The sequence below is a fragment of the Leucoraja erinacea genome, chromosome 19 (assembly GCF_028641065.1).
Source record: "Leucoraja erinacea ecotype New England chromosome 19, Leri_hhj_1, whole genome shotgun sequence".
Classification (NCBI taxonomy): domain Eukaryota; kingdom Metazoa; phylum Chordata; class Chondrichthyes; order Rajiformes; family Rajidae; genus Leucoraja; species Leucoraja erinaceus.
The window spans coordinates 3,685,645-3,702,450 of record NC_073395.1 but is presented as its reverse complement, the minus strand read 5'-3'; the positions used below and the strand labels follow the sequence as shown (position 1 = coordinate 3,702,450).

The window sequence follows — 16,806 nt, the reverse complement described above, 5'->3', positions numbered from 1 at the left end:
GGGTGAACAACGCTGACCGTGGCCTGGGTGGAGAACTGCAGCATTGAGATGAGGTGAGATGCCTTGTAGTTGCCCAGTGCTTTGATGGAGATCGTGGGATCCCGTCAGCATCTTCCATCCTCCTGCGCAGCAGCGCAACTTATCCCCAGAGACCTTTACCATTCCAGCAATTCGCCTTTGCATCTCATCTCTTGGGGACCTTCTTCTTCTTGCGTGTGGCGGGCACAGCCTAAAGTTGCAGGGCCACTTGTTCTATTTGATCTCAGTTGATTGCATTCGTCGTAACTAGGGCGGACCAAGTGAAGGTTGCAATCTCCCACCCCTCTTGGGGATGAATGGATGAATGGCTGACGGAAGAGTTGACTCTTTGGATTGAAGGCAGACACAACATGCTGGAGTAACTCAGCGGGACAGGCAGCATCCCTGGAGAGAAGGAATGGGTGACGTTTCGGGTCGAGGCCCTTTGTAAAAGACTTCAGACTCTTGGGATTGATGTCTCCAAACGTGGTATTCCTGGTAAATATGACAACTCTCACCCTCACGTACACCATGGGCATCAGGATAGCGTGCATGTTGGAGTTCATGACTCTGTGATTGTGGTCAGGCTGACACAACAGCCCGCGCCCACCAGGATGGCTGCCCTTCTCTTGAGTTGTAGGACATGCCCTGGAATTTGTAGATCTGTGATTTGGAGAACTACTGCCTTTAGGGCGGGCAACTCTGCACCAAAAGTATCTTTCAGGTTGAAGAATGTACCCAGACTTACTCTTGCGTGTCTAGGTCTTGGGAGCTCGTCGCTTGCAAACTCCCAGAAAACAGCAGCAGTTGCAGAGGCCAAGCTAATGCACTGCCCCAAGCGAGGATCGCGCTCATTATTGGGAGAACTTTTCTGGAGGATTCGTTTTGCCGTCCATTTGGGCGTGCGGGCGGTGGTCTTGCTGCTGAGATTTGGGCCCCTGTTGCTGCTCTACCCAATGTGTTTTGTGTCGTCTGCTCTCGCCTCGGCATGGTATGAGGTGCTGCTGAGATCCACAGTGGCCGCCGGGCCCACGTTCATCAAACTCGGGCAGTGGTCTAGCACCAGGAGGGACCTCTTCCCGGCAGAGTTCTGTGATAAATTCTCCAGGATTCATCCCCGTGTCTCCCCGCATCCCTGGGACTACACCAGGCGCAGCTTGAGGAGGGCATTTGGGGAGCACTGGAGGAGCATATTCCACATTGAAAGCAAGGAGCCCATCGGGTTGGGCTGCATCACGCAGGTGTACCGGGCCTGCACCGACCCAAAGAATATTAACAACTCAGAATTCCACAAACTCGTCGAAAGCTTTGAGAAAGAAGACCAGTTTGAAGCATGGGAAGTCTCCGGGCTGCAGGGAATATTTCATTACATGTTTCCACACAAGCAAGATCCACACAATGAGCCGGCCACAGCGGAGGGGTTGAGTGGAGGCCCTGAACTGGAAGATGGATGGAGAGCACCTCATCCCAACACAATGTCGGAGCAGCACCATCTCATTCCAGTGGCAATCAAGGTATTATAATGTCTCCAGCAAAGATCCTATAGTGGAGCAAGATAGACCACTCCTGCTAGATGCAATGGGCTGATGTGTAGTATGCAACGGAGCGGAACGTGGGCCTTTCCTTCATCCATTTTAGTAACCAGACCCGACCCGACCCACAGTGTAATCAACGTTGCGGGGGAACAGTTTGTGTTAATAAATTATAATTCTGAAAATGAGGAGAAGATTTTTACCAAATAACTTTTATTTTTATGAGGATGTTTCCGTAACCGGCTTCCAGTCTCCGCACTAGTATCCTATGGAATCTTTGGTGCGGAGACGGAAGCCGGTTACGGAAATGGGGCCTTAAATGACCCATGAATCTGCCTTTGACCATGTTACGTCTTTTTCGACGAGTGGGCTACCTTGCTCGCTGTAGGATGTTTGGTCTCCAGCATGCAATGTAAGGAGCAAATAACCTTCACAGGCTGAGCATTGCAGTTCTTCTTCTGCAGTTGTACAGGGCTCTGGTGAGACCGCATCTGGAGTATTGCGTACAGTTTTGGTCTCCTAATTTGAGGAAGGACATCCTTGTGATTGAGGCAGTGCAGCGTAGGTTCACGAGTTTGATCCATGGAATGGCGGGACTGTCATATGAAGAAATATTGAAAAGACTAGGCTTGTATTCACTGGAGTTTAGAAGGATGAGGGGAGATCTTATAGAAACATAAAATCGTAAAAGGACTGGACAAGCTAGGTGCAGGAAAAATGTTCCCAATGATCGGCGAGTCCAGAACCAGGGGCCACACAATCTTAGACTTCAGGGGAGGCCATTTAAGACTGAGGTGAGAAAAAACTTTTTCACCCAGAGAGTTGTGAATTTATGGAATTCCCTGCCACAGAGGGCAGTGGAGGCCAAGTCACTGGATGGATTTAAGAGAAAGTTAGATAGAGCTCTAGGGGCTAATGGAGTCAAGGGATATGGGGAGAAGGCAGGCACGGGTTATTGATACGGGACGATCAGCCATGATCACAATGAATGGCGGTGCTGGCTCGAAGGGCCGAATGGCCTCCTCCTGCACCTATTTTCTATGTTTCTATGATTTCTTTTGTACAGACTTTTTTTGTTCAAGGGTTAGATTACAGAGAGTGGGAGTAGATATCTCAAGTGTGCTGGAGAGGAGGCAGGTTATATTTTTGATGGAGTGTAGTGTGGTCGTTCTAGGCACTTTGCCACGTTTGTATGCAGCAAACTGGATTTTTTTTATAAACTACAGATGCTAAAAATCTGAAATATGACCAGAGAATGCTGCAAAGAGTGAGGGGATCGGACAATATCAGTTGAAAGAGAAACAGTTAACATTCATCAGGTCTTAGAAGAAAATGTTTAAGAAGGAACTGCAGATGCTGGAACATCGAAGGTAGACAAAAAAACATAGAAACGTAGACAATAGGTGCAGGAGTAGGCCATTCGGCCCTTCGAGCCAGCACCGCCATTCAATGTGATCATGGATGGTGTAAAATTAATTTGGTACGCTGATCATTCGCGGGCTGATCTCAGATCAAATACTGATCCTGGAAGAGCGACCAATATAACCTGGAACTGCAAGGGACTGCAGATGCTGGAATCTTGATAGAAAACGCACAGAGTGCTGGAGTAACTCAGTGGGTCGGGCAGCATCTGTGGAGGGAAGGGAAAGTTGATATTTTGTCTCAGGTCCCTTCTTCAGACATTTCGAACAGTCTGAAGAAGTTTCCCGACCAGATTTGCATGTCCATTCCCTCCACAGATGCTGGCCGACACACTGGGTTCAGCACTCTGTATTGCGACCAATATCTAACCTCCCCCCCACCCCACAATAGCAAACTTTGTACGATATGGGGTAAATTTCCTGGTGAAATTAGTGATGAATCAAGAAATTAATTGCCATCAAACCAATTTTACTTTGTGTGTAAGAAGGAACTGCAGGTGCTGGTTTAAACCAAAGATAGATGCAAAATGCTGGAGTAACTCAGCGGGACAGGCAGCATCTCTGGAGAGAAGGAATGGGTGACGTTTCGGGTCGAGACCCTTCTTCAGACTCTCAATGGGGGACGTTCTGGGTCGAGACCCTTCTCCAGACTCAGAGCCTGAAGGAGGTTCTTGACCTGAAACATCACCCATTCCTTCTCTCCAGAGATTACTCCAGCATTTTGTGTCTATCTTCAATTTTACTTGTTGTTGTGTACAATTGTCTGGGGAAATAAAAAATGATTTTCAATCCAGCTGCCTGACTGATTACATCATGGGCAACAGCACGTTATATTTCCCTTGAGCAGCTTACAGCCCAGCTGTATAACTTTGATTTCTCTCATTTCAAGTAACGCCTGCATTCCCTCCCTCCCCCCCTTTTACCCCCCCTCTTCGTATATCCCACACGTTCGCACGTCTTCCCCAGCCAACAATGAACCTTTATGGACTCCACCTTTCCTGAAGCCATCTGTTGTTGTACTCTGGCCTTCCTCGCCTCCAGTTCCCCCTCCCCCTCCTCCTCCCACTCCCACTCCCACTCCCACTCCCACTCCCACTCCCCCTCTATCTTTCAGTCTGAAGAAGGGTTTCAACCCCGAAACATCACCTATTCCTTTTCTCCGGAGATGCTGCCTGGCCCGCTGAGTTACTCCAGCAGTTTGACAATAGACAATAGGTGCATGAGCAGGCCATTCGGCCCTTCGAGCCAGCACCGCCATTGAATGTGATCATGGCTGATCGTCCCCAATCAGTACCCCGTTCCTGCCTTCTCTCCATATCCCCTGACTCCGCTATTTTTAAGAGCCCTATCTAGCTCTCTTTTGAAAGTACTCAGAGAACTGGCCTCCACCGCCCTCTGAGGCAGAGAATTCCACAGACTCACAACTCTCTCTGTGAAAAATGGCTTACTGCTTATTCTTAAACTGTGGCTCCTAGTTCTGGACTCCCCCAACATCGGGAACATGTTTCCTGCCTCTAGCGTGTCCAAACCCTTAATAATCTATGTTATTAAGAAGGAACTGCAGATGCTGGAAAATCAAAGGTAGACAAAAATGCTGGAGAAACTCAGCGGGTGCAGCAGCATCTATGGAGCGAAGGAAACAGGCGACGTTTCGGGCCAAAACCCTTCTGCGGACTTAATAATCTATGACTGGTTGTCAACATGTGTTTGTGTAGCGTGCTGACTCACAGATTAGCCTAGAGGTTCACTGGCTCCTTCTGTCTGTAGGTGATGCATCCTGGCGTTACTCATCAAGTGCGTATGGACCTGAGACTCATGAAAGCCGCCAGCTGGGTTCTCAGTCTCCTGCCGGGCGCGAGGTGGCTGAGGTTGACGGAGGTGATGGAAGAATTCGAGGAGGTCATGTTGGGACAGGTGAGGATGCAAGTTAACGACACCTGACCCCAATTTCACCTGACCCCTGACCCCGAATCCTTTCTCAAAGATTGCAACGTGTCCTTGCAAGATTCAAGACTGGAGAATGTTTAATTGTCAACAATGGAATTCTTAGCTGCAGAAGCATAACAGCCCTGGAAACACACTACACATAGATAATAAATTGCGTACAGTATTGCATACAGTTTTGGTCTCCAAATCTGAGGAAGGACATTATTGCCATAGAGGGAGTGCAGAGAAGGTTCACCAGACTGATTCCTGGGATGTCAGGACTGTCTTATGAAGAAAGACTGGATAGACTTGGTTTATACTCTAGAGATTTAGGAGATTGAGAGGGGATCTTATAGAAACTTACAAAATTCTTAAGGGGTTGGACAGGCTAGATGCAGGAAGATTGTTCCCGATGTTGGGGAAGTCCAGGACAAGGGGTCACAGCCTGAGGATAAGGGGGAAATCCTTTAAAACCGAGATGAGAAGAACTTTTTTCACACAGAGAGTGGTGAATCTCTGGAACTCTCTGCCACAGAGGGTAGTTGAGGCCAGTTCATTGGCTATATTTAAGAAGGAGTTAGATGTGGCCCTTGTGGCTAAAGGGATCAGAGGGTATGGAGAGAAGGCAGGTACGGGATACTGAGTTGGATGATCAGCCATGATCATATTGAATGGCGGTGCAGGCTCGAAGGGCCGAATGGCCTACTCCTGCACCTAATTTCTATGTTTCTATGTTTAAATAAGGAATTCAATAAATTAATAACACCAATGCTCCTACAAAGAAGTCCCAAGTCCTTCCTGCAACCAAAACAGTCCATCACTCATAGTTTAGTTAGTGTTTGTGGGGTTCAAGTTGTGGTGGTTGTTGGGAAGAAGTTATTCTTGATCTTAACAATTGTGCTCCTGCATCTTATAATCCATGCCTTATGATATTTACACCTGGTCTATTTTACACGGGGGATATTTACATGTTTGGGTCCAGCATCAAACCTTACTTCTTATTCTTCTTGCGTATGGCGTGCACAGCCTAAAGTTGTAGGACAACTTGTTCTATTTGATTGTGCACGCTGGGTTGATTGCATTCGTCGAAGGTTGCGGTCTTCCACCCCATCAATCCTCACCAAACTGCAACTGCCCCCATTATCTGGCTCTGATTCTGTGACCCAAATCTCTATCCACTACTCTCATCAGCTACTGTGGAGTCACCATTTAGTTTAGTTGAGTTTAGAGTTACAGCACGGAAACAGGCCCTTCGGCCCACAGAGTCCACGCCGACCATCGATCACCCGTTCACGCTAGTTCTATGTTATATCACTTTGCCATCCGCTCCCTACACATTAGGGGCAACTGCCGGAGGGATCGATTAACTTACATAACCCGCACGTCTTTGGGATGTGGGAGGAAACCGGAGCGCCCGGAGGAAACCCACGGGGTCAGTGTGAATGTGCAAACCTCACACCGACAGCATCAGGGGTAATGGCCCTGTCCCACTGTACGAGTTCATTCCAAGAGCTCTCCCGAGTTTAAAAAAAAAATCAAACTCGTGGTAAGTATGTGGCGGGTACGTCGGAGCTCGGGGACGTCTCTTAGCGGCTCGTGACGCTAACGGCAGGTACTCGGGGAAACGCGGTAAGCTGGTGAAGACTCGTGAAGATTTTTCAACATGTTGAAAAATGTCCACGAGAGCCCCGAGTACCTACGAGCGGCCATTACCGTAATTCTCCGAGTTCGAATCAGGGGAAACTCGGGAGAACTCTCGAATTACCTCGTACAGTGGGACAGGCCCTTTACAGAAGGCAGGAACATTAAATGGAGTTTAGACAAAAGTGCTGGAGAAACTCAGCGGGTGCAGCAGCAGCATCTATGGAGCGAAGGAAATAGGCAAAGTTTCGGGCCGAAACCCGGAAGGGTTTCGGCCCGAAACGTTGCCTATTTCCTTCAGGGTTTCGGCCCGAAACGTTGCCCATTTCCTTCGCTCCATAGATGCATCTGCTCTTGAATTAGCTCGTACAGTGGGACAGCCTCTTAAGGATCAAATCTGGATCTCTGGCAACTACCAGCTGCACCAGTGTGCTGCCAAATTTGTCAATTTATGTTCATAAGTTATAGGAGCAGAATTAAGGTACTTTGGCCTATCAGGTCTACCTTGCTATTCAATCATGGCTGATCTATCTTCCCCTCTCAAACCCATTCTCCTGCCATCTCCCCATAACCCCCGACACCCGTACTAATAAGTTTCTTTGCATGGTAGAATCGCTAGAGTTTAGAAGATTGAGGGGGGGGATCCTATAGAAACTTACAAAATTCTTAAGGGGTTGGACAGGCTAGATGCAGGAAGATTGTTCCCGATGTTGGGGAAGTCCAGAACAAGGGGTCACACAGTCTAAGGATAAGGGGGAAATATTTTAGGACCGAGATGTGGAAAACCTTTTTCACACAGAGAGTGGTGAATCTGTGGAATTCTCTGCCACAGAAGGTAGTTGAGGCCACAGTGCATTGGCTATATTTAAGAGGGAGTTAGATGTGGCCCTTGTGGCTAAAGGGATCAGGGGGTATGGGGAGAAGGCAGGGATGGGATACTGAGTTGGATGATCAGCCATGATCATATTGAATGGCGGTGCTGGCTCGAAGGGCCGAATGGCCTCTACTCCTGCACCTATTGTCTATGTTTCTATGGTCTAGCCCTTGCTTAGATAAATCCATCCATGTTATTTTGCCTTCATTTATTTTAAATCCCTCGCTGATCTTATTTGTCAGGTCATGCATGAATTAATTTACCATGTCTCGTTTAACATGGAATGGGGATGGCAAGAAAAGTCACCCTGCACACTAACACCATGTGCGGGCATTATCCTGCAGATTGACCTGCGGAACGAGGCAACGATTATGGAGCGATTCCGAGAGAATTTCCTGGGAATGGATTCGGTCAAGTTTCCCATCCCGCTCCGGCCGTTCGTCACCAGGACCGTCGCGGTGGAAACGTATGAGGTATTTGCGCCATGTTCCTCTTCGCAGTCAATGCATGGTTCTACAGATAATGTATCGGTGTGGCTCAGGATTCCTGTCAGTGTGTTGCGAGATGGACAAAGCCTGGAAAGCTTGAGTCAGTGGCCGCACAATGAAATAGGTGCAGGAGGAGGCCATTCGGCCCTTCGAGCCAGCACCGCCATTCACTGTGTTCATGGCTGATCATCCACAATCAGTACCCCGTTCCTGCCTTCCCCCTATATCTCCTGACTCCGCTATCTTTAAGAGACCTATCTAGCTCTCTCTTGAAAGTATCCCGAGAACCGGCCTCCACTGAGGCAGAGAATTCCACAGATCACAATTCTCTCGTGTGATTTCTTTCTCTCTCTCCGCGTTTTCCTCTCTCCGTTCTAAATGGCTCTCTTTACTCCTTATTCTTAGACAATAAACTGTGTGGCCCCTGGTTCTGGATCATCCCCCAACATCGGGAACATGTTATCCCCTGCCGCTAGCGTGTCCAAGAACCGGCCCTTAACAATCTTATATGTTGTCAACGTGTTTGATCCCCTCTAAATCCTTCTAAACTCCAGAGTGTACAAAGCCCAGCCGCTCCATTCTCTCAGCATAGGACAGTCCCGTTCTCTCTCTCACATACTCACCTCGCAAATTCGACAAGACAGTCAAAAGGAAATGTACAAAAAGCCCACTAATTGTTCGATGTTGTTTGTGTTCAGGAGAGCACTCCCATCTCGACGTTTGTGGCAGAGGACGTGCCTGATGTGTTGAAGCAGCAGTTGGCCAGGATGGGGTTGGACATGCTGCTGAAGATGGTAAAATCGACACAGTTCTAACAAACCAAATGTTGGCTAAATGGGAGTGAGATGGGGAAAAAGGAATAGGAAGCGGGGATGGTAAATAAAAACTCAGGCAGTGTCTGGCTATTTGTAAGTAAATCCAAGTGTACAGGGGAGATGAGAAGGAAGACAAAACATTTTGGAGAGAGGAAGAGAACTTCGGAGAGATGGGAAAGTCGAGTAAGCCTAATAATAATTTCAATGCATCTTGTACAAGAAAACAGTTGTTGCAGAGGGAGAAACATTCCTGGATTTATTAAAAAGTAAATATATTTTCTGAACACTAAATGAACACTAAAATACTTACTTGAGCTGAGGCATAGGGCCAATCTCTATCGACCAGGTTTAGCCGATGAATCTCATTTCAAAAATGGGACACAAAGTGCTGGAGTGACTCAGTGGGTCGGGCAGCATCTCTGGAGGAGGAGGATAGGGTACATTCCGGATTGGGACCCTTCTTCAGACTGATTGTGGGGGGGGAGGGGAGTGTGGAAGAAAGCTGGAAGAGAGGAGGGGCAGGACAAAGCGAGGGGCAGTAAGTAATAGTTGGCACAAGTGAGCGGGGAGGAGATGGGTTGGTAGCCAGATGGTTGGACAAAGCCCAGAGATGAAAGGGAAGGAGCGGTGAGACAAAAGAGATTGAAGAGTTGGGAATTGTGAAGCTAGAAGAAGGAATGTGGGTGAAAGGGGAGGAGGAGGGAAGAAGTGGGTGTGAGTCCCGGTGGGGGTAACATAGAAACATAGAAAATAGAAACATAGAAAACATAGAAATTAGGTGCAGGAGTAGGCCATTCGGCCCTTCGAGCCTGCACCGCCATTCAATATGATCATGGCTGATCATCCAACTCAGTATCCCGTACCTGCCTTCTCTCCATACCCCCGGATCCCCTTAGCCACAAGGGCCACTTCTAACTCCCTCTTAAATATAGCCAATGAACTGGCCTCAACTACCCTCTGTGGCAGAGAGTTCCAGAGATTCACCACTCTCTGTGTGAAAAAAGTTCTTCTCATCTCGGTTTTAAAGGATTCCCCCCTTATCCTTAAGCTGTGACCCCTTGTCCTGGACTTCCCCAACATCGGGAACAATCTTCCTGCATCTAGCCTGTACAACCCCTTAATAGGTGCAGGAGGAGGCCATTCGGCCTTTCGAGCCAGCAACGCCATTCATTGTGATCATGGCTGATCGTCCCCAATCAATAACCCGTGCCTGCCTTCTCCCCATATCCCTTGACTCCACTAGGAGAAGGGGTGGGCACAGGGGGAGGGGTGGGAGAGAAGGGGGTAATTCTAGTTCCCTAAAATTGGAGAATTTGATGTTCTGTCCTATTTCATGTTATGTCCTGTTACTATTCTGTACACTCCAATCTATGCCAGTTCCAAGAGTACTTTGAGACAGAGTAAGTGAAGTCAATATGGTGGAGAAAGTGATGAATTTAATGAACTGAACCTGACAGACAAGTTGAGCAAAAGATCAGTAACAATGGGAAGGGCATGCACGATTCAGGGACGTGAAGGCTTTGTGATGCAGTAGAGTTTGATCAGCAGGTAAATACTCGCTGATTAGGTTGGCTCATTATAATTTGGTTCATGATAACGGAAGATGGCGGCCAAGTCCGAGTCAATTCCGGGCAGCCCGTTACCGAACGCGGCTGTGAAAATAAGGTATTTAAAAACCTCAGAACCCCTAGAAATCCCAGTACTAATTTACTGTTGTGATGTTCTTTGTACAAACCATGTTCTCGGGGTATCTAAACCTAAATTTGAGTAGTTACTTAAGTTATGATGTCGGATGGAAGCGGCATATCCAAATCTCGTTGCACTTATGTGCAATGACAATTAAATATATTATTATTATTATTATTATTATTATTATTATTATTGGGAAGGGTTTACAACTCAAATTGCAAAGGGTCATTTCGTAAAAACTTAATACGTCAAATTTATGAATGACAAAAGAGAAAGATGTTCTTGCTTCCATCTTCACGCTGGTGTGACCTCGCCCCACAGGTATTCGTGGACAACTTTGTTCACGGAGAACTTTGCCCGGAGAACATTCTCATCCAGGGAGCGGATCAGTTCAGTCGGCAACAGGACGACAGGACCACCATCGTGGATTTGTGCGACACCCTCATCATCAACGTTCACCCATCCCAGTGTCCACTCAAACTGATCCTGCTGGACACCGGCATCGTGACTGAGCTGCGGCCTTCAGACTTCCACAACCTCAAAGCCGTCTTCACCGCCGTGATCAGAGGGCAGGTATGACGAGCCCAAACCCTGATAGCCCCTGTCCCACGGTACGAGTTCATTCCAAGAGCTCTCCCGAGTTTAAAAAAAAATCAAACTCGTGGTAAGCACGGAGAATGAACGTAGCGGGTACGTCGGAGCTCGGGGATGTCTCTTAGCGCTAACGGCAGGTACTTGGGAAGACTCGCTAACGGCAGGTAAGCACGGGAAGACTCATGAAGATTTTTCAACATGATGAAAAATGTCCACGAGAGCCCCGAGTGACCATTACCGTAAATCTCCGAGTTTGAATCAGGGCAAACTCGGGAGAACTCTTGGAATGAACTCGTACCGTGGGACAGGGCTTTTACTCAAATCAAAGGAAAACAATCCAGGGACCTTTGTTATCTGACAATATTACATAGAAACATAGAAATTAGGTGCAGGAGTAGGCCATTCGGCCCTTCGAGCTGCACCGCCATTCAATATGATCATGGCTGATCATCCAACCCAGTATCCCGTACCTGCCTTCTCTCCATACCCCCTGATCCCCTTAGCCACAAGGGCCACATCTAACTCCCTCTTAAATATAGCCAATGAACTGGCCTCGACTACCCTCTGTGGCAGAGAGTTCCAGAGATTCACCACTCTCTGTGTGAAAAAAGTTCTTCTCATCTCGGTTTTAAAGCATTTCCCCCTTATCCTTAAGCTGTGACCCCTTGTCCTGGACTTCCCCAACATCGGGAACAATCTTCCTGTACGGAGTTTGTATGGTATCCCCGTGACCCGCCTGAGTTTTTTCCGGGAGCTCTGGCTTCCTCCCTGTTGAAATGATAAAACTCGCACATAGTGGTTAGAATCCATAGTCTTTTATTAGCAGTTCCATGGAGGAAACATCTCCATGCATTCAGTTAGTCTAACTAGAGAGAGAACTCACTATCAAGTCTGTGGGCAGATCAGCAGTGTGAGTGACATAAGGATGCATAATCTATGTGGTAATATATATATATATATAGTACTAACACACTAGTCTACACTCCCATAGTGCAGGTGTGTAGGTTCATTGGTAAAAATTGTTCCTAGTGTGTGTAGGATAGTGTTAATGTGAAGGGATTGCTGGCATGGACTCAGTGGGCCGAAGGGCCTGTTTCTGTGCTGTATCTCTAAACTAAACTAGAAACAAGTAAGAGGCTTGTGTACTCATCTTTGACCTTGATCTGCAGGTGAGATTCCCAATTTACAATTTGCACTTCACCTCTTTGTAGAGAAAAGTTTTAATAGGCAACTGGTGCAGCGGGTAGAGCCGCTGCCTCACAGCGCCAGAGACCCGGGTTCCACCCTGTCCTCTGTGTGGAGTTTGCACGTTGACCCTGTCCTCTGTGTGGAGTTTCCTCCGGGTGCTCCGTTTTGCTGAATCTCCGGAATCTCAAAGACGTGTGGGTTTGTAGGTTGTTTAGCCCTGTATAAGTTGCCCCCTAGTGTGTAGGGAATGGGTGACAAAGTGGGATAACATAGAACTAGTGTGAACGGGTGATCGATGGTCGGCGTGGACTCGGTGGGCCGAAGGACCTGTTTTCATCCCGCATCTCCGAACAAAACTAAACTAAAACTTTGGGGAAGGATATTCGAGCAGCATTCAGTGATGGTGCTTCTGAACATATAATGTAAGGCAGACACTGTATGCATTTCGTTGGCCCGCAGCAGACGGCAGGAGCCTGCACAGCTCCAGCTGGCGCGGCGTCTACAGCCCGGGATCCCTCGTGGGGGACCCGGGGGGAAGAAGACCCTGTCCACTGTGTGGAGTTTCGGCCGGTTCTACCGCGAGTGCTGTATCTCTTAACATCCCCTGGAGCGGAGGTTCGTAGGGCCCTGCAGCCCTGCGGTGCTTCCGGCTGCGACGTGGAGGGAACTTTAAATCTTCGGCCGCCGGCCTATACCAACTAAAAGCTGCGGTCTCCGGTGGGGATGAGCCGACTCTGGACTTACCTGGACCTTGTCCTTACCATCTGGACGCCCGCAGCGACGGGTTGAGGTCCCGACCACGGGGGAAAATGGAGGACTGGCCAAATTGTGTGCCTTCCACCACAGCGATGAATGCTGTGGTGGATGTTTATGTTAAAATTTTATTGTGTTTTTGTGTGTGTCCTTTATCATTGTTTCGCTGCTGACGTATCATTTCACTTGCACTTTTTGTGCAATGTGACAAATAAACTGTCGTATTGTCGTATTGCTGCACCTGCCCACATCTGTGGTGCTGGGAATAGATGCAGTTACACCATCTCATTTGATTTTTCTCTTCAAGATTTAGTAATTATATTTATTTTAGGGCGAGAAGATCACAGAGCTGCTGCTGACCCAGGCAACAGTGAATGAATGCCAAGACTTGCAACTGTTTAAATCTGAAATAGAAAGAATCGTGCATGAAGCAGAGATGAACACTGGATCGCTGCGAAAGGTATTAACAGACAAAAAAAAGTAGATTGGAAGATTACTTAATTAAGGGAGTGTAGTTTAGTTTATTGTCATGTGTACCGAGAAAAGCATTTGTTGTGTGCTGATCAGTCAGAGGAAAGACAATACATGATTACAATCGAGCCATTTACAGTGTACAGATACATGATAAGGGAATAACGTTTAGCGGCAGGCAAAGCCAGCATAGTGCGATCAAGGATAGTCCCAGGGTCATTAATGAGGGAGATAGTCTGAGAGGAATTTAAGAAGATCAGAGTTAAAGTAAGAAATGTTATTGTATGAATAGAGATATAAGGGTGTGGAGCGACTGTTATATGGGAATTGAGTCGACTCTAATGCAGCCCTTTGGAAGAAGTGATTCCAAGTTGCGCCCTTTATTGTCCATTTCTCAGTTTGTTATGTATTGTAATAATACTAAGTTGATCGGAGATTCAAGGAGCTGCAGATCCTGGTTTACAAAAAAGACACAAAGTGCTGGAGTAACTCAGCGGGTCAGGCAGCATCTGTGGAGAACATGGATAGGTGACGTTTCACAGAGTGCTGGAGTAACTCAGCGGGTCAGGCAGCATCTGTGGAGAACATGGATAGGTGACGTTTCACAGAGTGCTGGAGTAACTCAGCGGGTCAGGCAGCATCTATGGAGCTAAGGAAATAGGCAACGTTTCGGGCCGAAACCCTTCCGGGTTTCGGCCCGAAACGTTGCCTATTTCCAGAAGGTTCGGCCCGAAACGTTGCCCATTTCCTTAGCTCCATAGATGCTGCTGCACCATAACTCAGCGGGTCAGGCAGCATCTGAGGAGAACAGGGCGAGGTGACGTTTCACAGAGTGCGGGTCAGTGGGTCAGCAGCATCTCTGGAGAACATGGAGACGTTTCACAGAGTCTGGATCAGCGGGTCAGGCGCATTTGGAGAACATCTGGATAGATGACGTTTCGGGTCTGGACATGGGTCCTGGCCCGAAACCTCACTTATCCAAGTTCTCCAGAGATGCTGCCTGACCCGCTGAGTTACTCCAGCACTCTGTGTCTGAGTTATAAGTTGGTTTTTGCAGTGTGAATTAACTCACTTGGTTCTGCGGTGTGGCTTGGACACCTTAAATTAATCAATTTTATCAGGTATATGAGATAAAACAATATATCAGCTGCTATTATAGATTGGTGAGGAAGCAGTTCACTTGTTCAGTTTTAAGTTCTACCAAGTTTAATTTGAATCATTTTCTCTTCTCAGCTCCATGTTGCTGGCTTCCTTTCTAACATTCTGGAAGCACTCATTGTACACAAGGTAAAGGATGAATGTGAGCCGCTGCTCTGTTTATTTACCACTGGTGTGTTATCTAACGTTGTTCCCTTCCCTTCTCCCAACGCTAGGTCAAGGTGGAGAGCAGCTTTGCCTCCGTCATCCTTGCCATCATGGCCTTGGACCGTCTCAGCCGATCTCTCGACCCCGAGCTGGACTTGCTGCAAGTGGCCAGACCCATGCTGCTGAAAGACTCTGCGGGTTTGTAAGGCTTTGTGGATCTTGGCGACGTACTTTCACCCAACTGGGGGGGAGTGAGGAGGGGGCAAGCTCCCAGATATTCACAACCATTAACCATTCAATCACCTGCTACTGGGGATATGACATTTGTTTTTAATAACAGGCCAACAGTGTGGCCCATATACTTAATAATGCATGCTGTGTGCCTGTGTTATATTACCTGTGATACTTTGAAGTTGCATAAGATTATATGTTTATGTCAAGCGTGGTAATGGATTTGTTAACTCTGTCCATTTGAACGGCCATAGTTTTCAGGTAGAACAGGTAGAACCATAGAAATTAGGTGCAGGAGGAGGCCATTCGGCCCTTCGAGCCTGCACCGCCATTCGATATGATCATGACTGATCATCCAACTCAGTATCCCATCCCTGCCTTCTCTCCATACCCCCTGATCCCTTTAGCCACAAGGGCCACATCTAACTCCCTCTTAAATATAGCCAATGAACTGGCCTCAACTACCTTCTGCGGCAGAGAATTCCACAGATTCACCACTCTCAGTGTGAAAAATGATTTTCTCATCTCGGTCCTAAGAGACTTCCCTCTTATCCTTAAACTGTGACCCCTTGTTCTGGATTTCCCCAACATCGGGAATAAGCATCCTGCATCTAGCCTGTCCAACCCCTTAAGAATTTTGTACGGGCAGAGCCGCAGCCTCACACCCCAGGTGACCCGGGTTCGATCCGAACCGCGGTTGCTGTCTGTGTGGAGTTTGCACCTTCTCCCTTGTTTCCTCTGGTTGCTCCGGTTTCCTCCCACATACTGAAATTATGCCGAGCTGTAGGTCAATTTTCCTCTGTAACATTGCCGCTGGTGTGTAGGGAGTGGATGAGGAGAGTGAGATAACATGGAACTAGTGTGTACGGGGGTGATCGATGGTCGGTGTGGACTCAATGGGCCAAAGGGCCTGTTTCCACGCTGTATCTTTCAATCAATCAATCATTGAATTAAGTGGAAGGTGGACACAAAATGCTGGAGTGACTCAGCGGGTGAGGTAGCATCTCTGGAGGGAAGGAATGGGCTTCCCATTCCTTCCCTCCAGAGATGCTGCCTCACCTGCTGAGTTACTCCAGCATTTTGTATCTACTTTCGATTTTAACCAGCATCTGCAGTTCTTTCTTACACATTGAAATTAAGTGTGCAGGGTTAAAAGCTATCTGTGCATTAGTGTTGCAGAACTCTGTACCATAACCAAATAAAATGTTACATCCCAACTATTTCCCTTTTGAATTGTTTCATTCATCTCTCATGTGTTCCCAGTGGATATTTGAAAGACTTGTCCTTTCACTGCTTGTAGCCCAGCAAATATGTTTTTCTAATTTTATATCACCCTTCTGCCACAGGAAGGAGTTAGGCTTGATCGTATTCATGTATATTGTTATCTGATTACATTGGGCCGCACGCAATCAAAAGCTTTTCACTGCCTGCGCCAAAAAAAACAGTGGAACAACAGTGAAAAGCGTTTTGTTTGTGTGCTCTCTAATCAAATCAAATAATATCTGAAGAATATTGGAAAAAAACGGTCTGAACAAGGGTCTCGACCCGAAACGTCACAATTCCTTTTCCCCAGAGGTGCTGCCTGACCCGCTGAGTTACTCCAGCGTTTTGTGTCAGTCTTCAGGTATTATTATATACATCAATCTGAACAAACCTTGTTTAATTTACATTGCAGGACAATGGTGAGTAAGGTGGGCCAAAAATTGTAGCATTATCGTGTACCGTTTTGGCGGAGTTTCGAGAACACACGCACACATACATACAAGCAAACAAACAAACAAACAAGATGAGAGTTTTAGTGAGATTCGGATCCCATTGTGACGTCATTGTGATGTTGAACGCGGCTGACGGGCAGGGCAA

General features: G+C 47.4%; 1 protein-coding gene across 1 annotated transcript in view; it reads left to right on the top strand.

Annotated features, from left to right (window-relative positions):
• adck2 (aarF domain containing kinase 2) overlaps nucleotides 1–16,490 on the top strand; it is a 16,586-nt gene extending 96 nt beyond the window's left edge. Inside the window, exons 1-8 of the mRNA XM_055650086.1 lie at nucleotides 1–1,532; nucleotides 4,739–4,885; nucleotides 7,757–7,885; nucleotides 8,599–8,694; nucleotides 10,726–10,977; nucleotides 13,271–13,399; nucleotides 14,644–14,697; nucleotides 14,784–16,490. The exon at nucleotides 1–1,532 is cut by the window's left edge and continues 96 nt beyond it. Coding sequence (XP_055506061.1) covers nucleotides 633–1,532; nucleotides 4,739–4,885; nucleotides 7,757–7,885; nucleotides 8,599–8,694; nucleotides 10,726–10,977; nucleotides 13,271–13,399; nucleotides 14,644–14,697; nucleotides 14,784–14,921 — 1,845 coding nt within the window. The 5' untranslated portion in view covers nucleotides 1–632 and the 3' untranslated portion in view covers nucleotides 14,922–16,490. The remainder of the gene's footprint in view (nucleotides 1,533–4,738; nucleotides 4,886–7,756; nucleotides 7,886–8,598; nucleotides 8,695–10,725; nucleotides 10,978–13,270; nucleotides 13,400–14,643; nucleotides 14,698–14,783) is intronic.
• The last annotated feature ends 316 nt before the right edge of the window (nucleotides 16,491–16,806 follow it).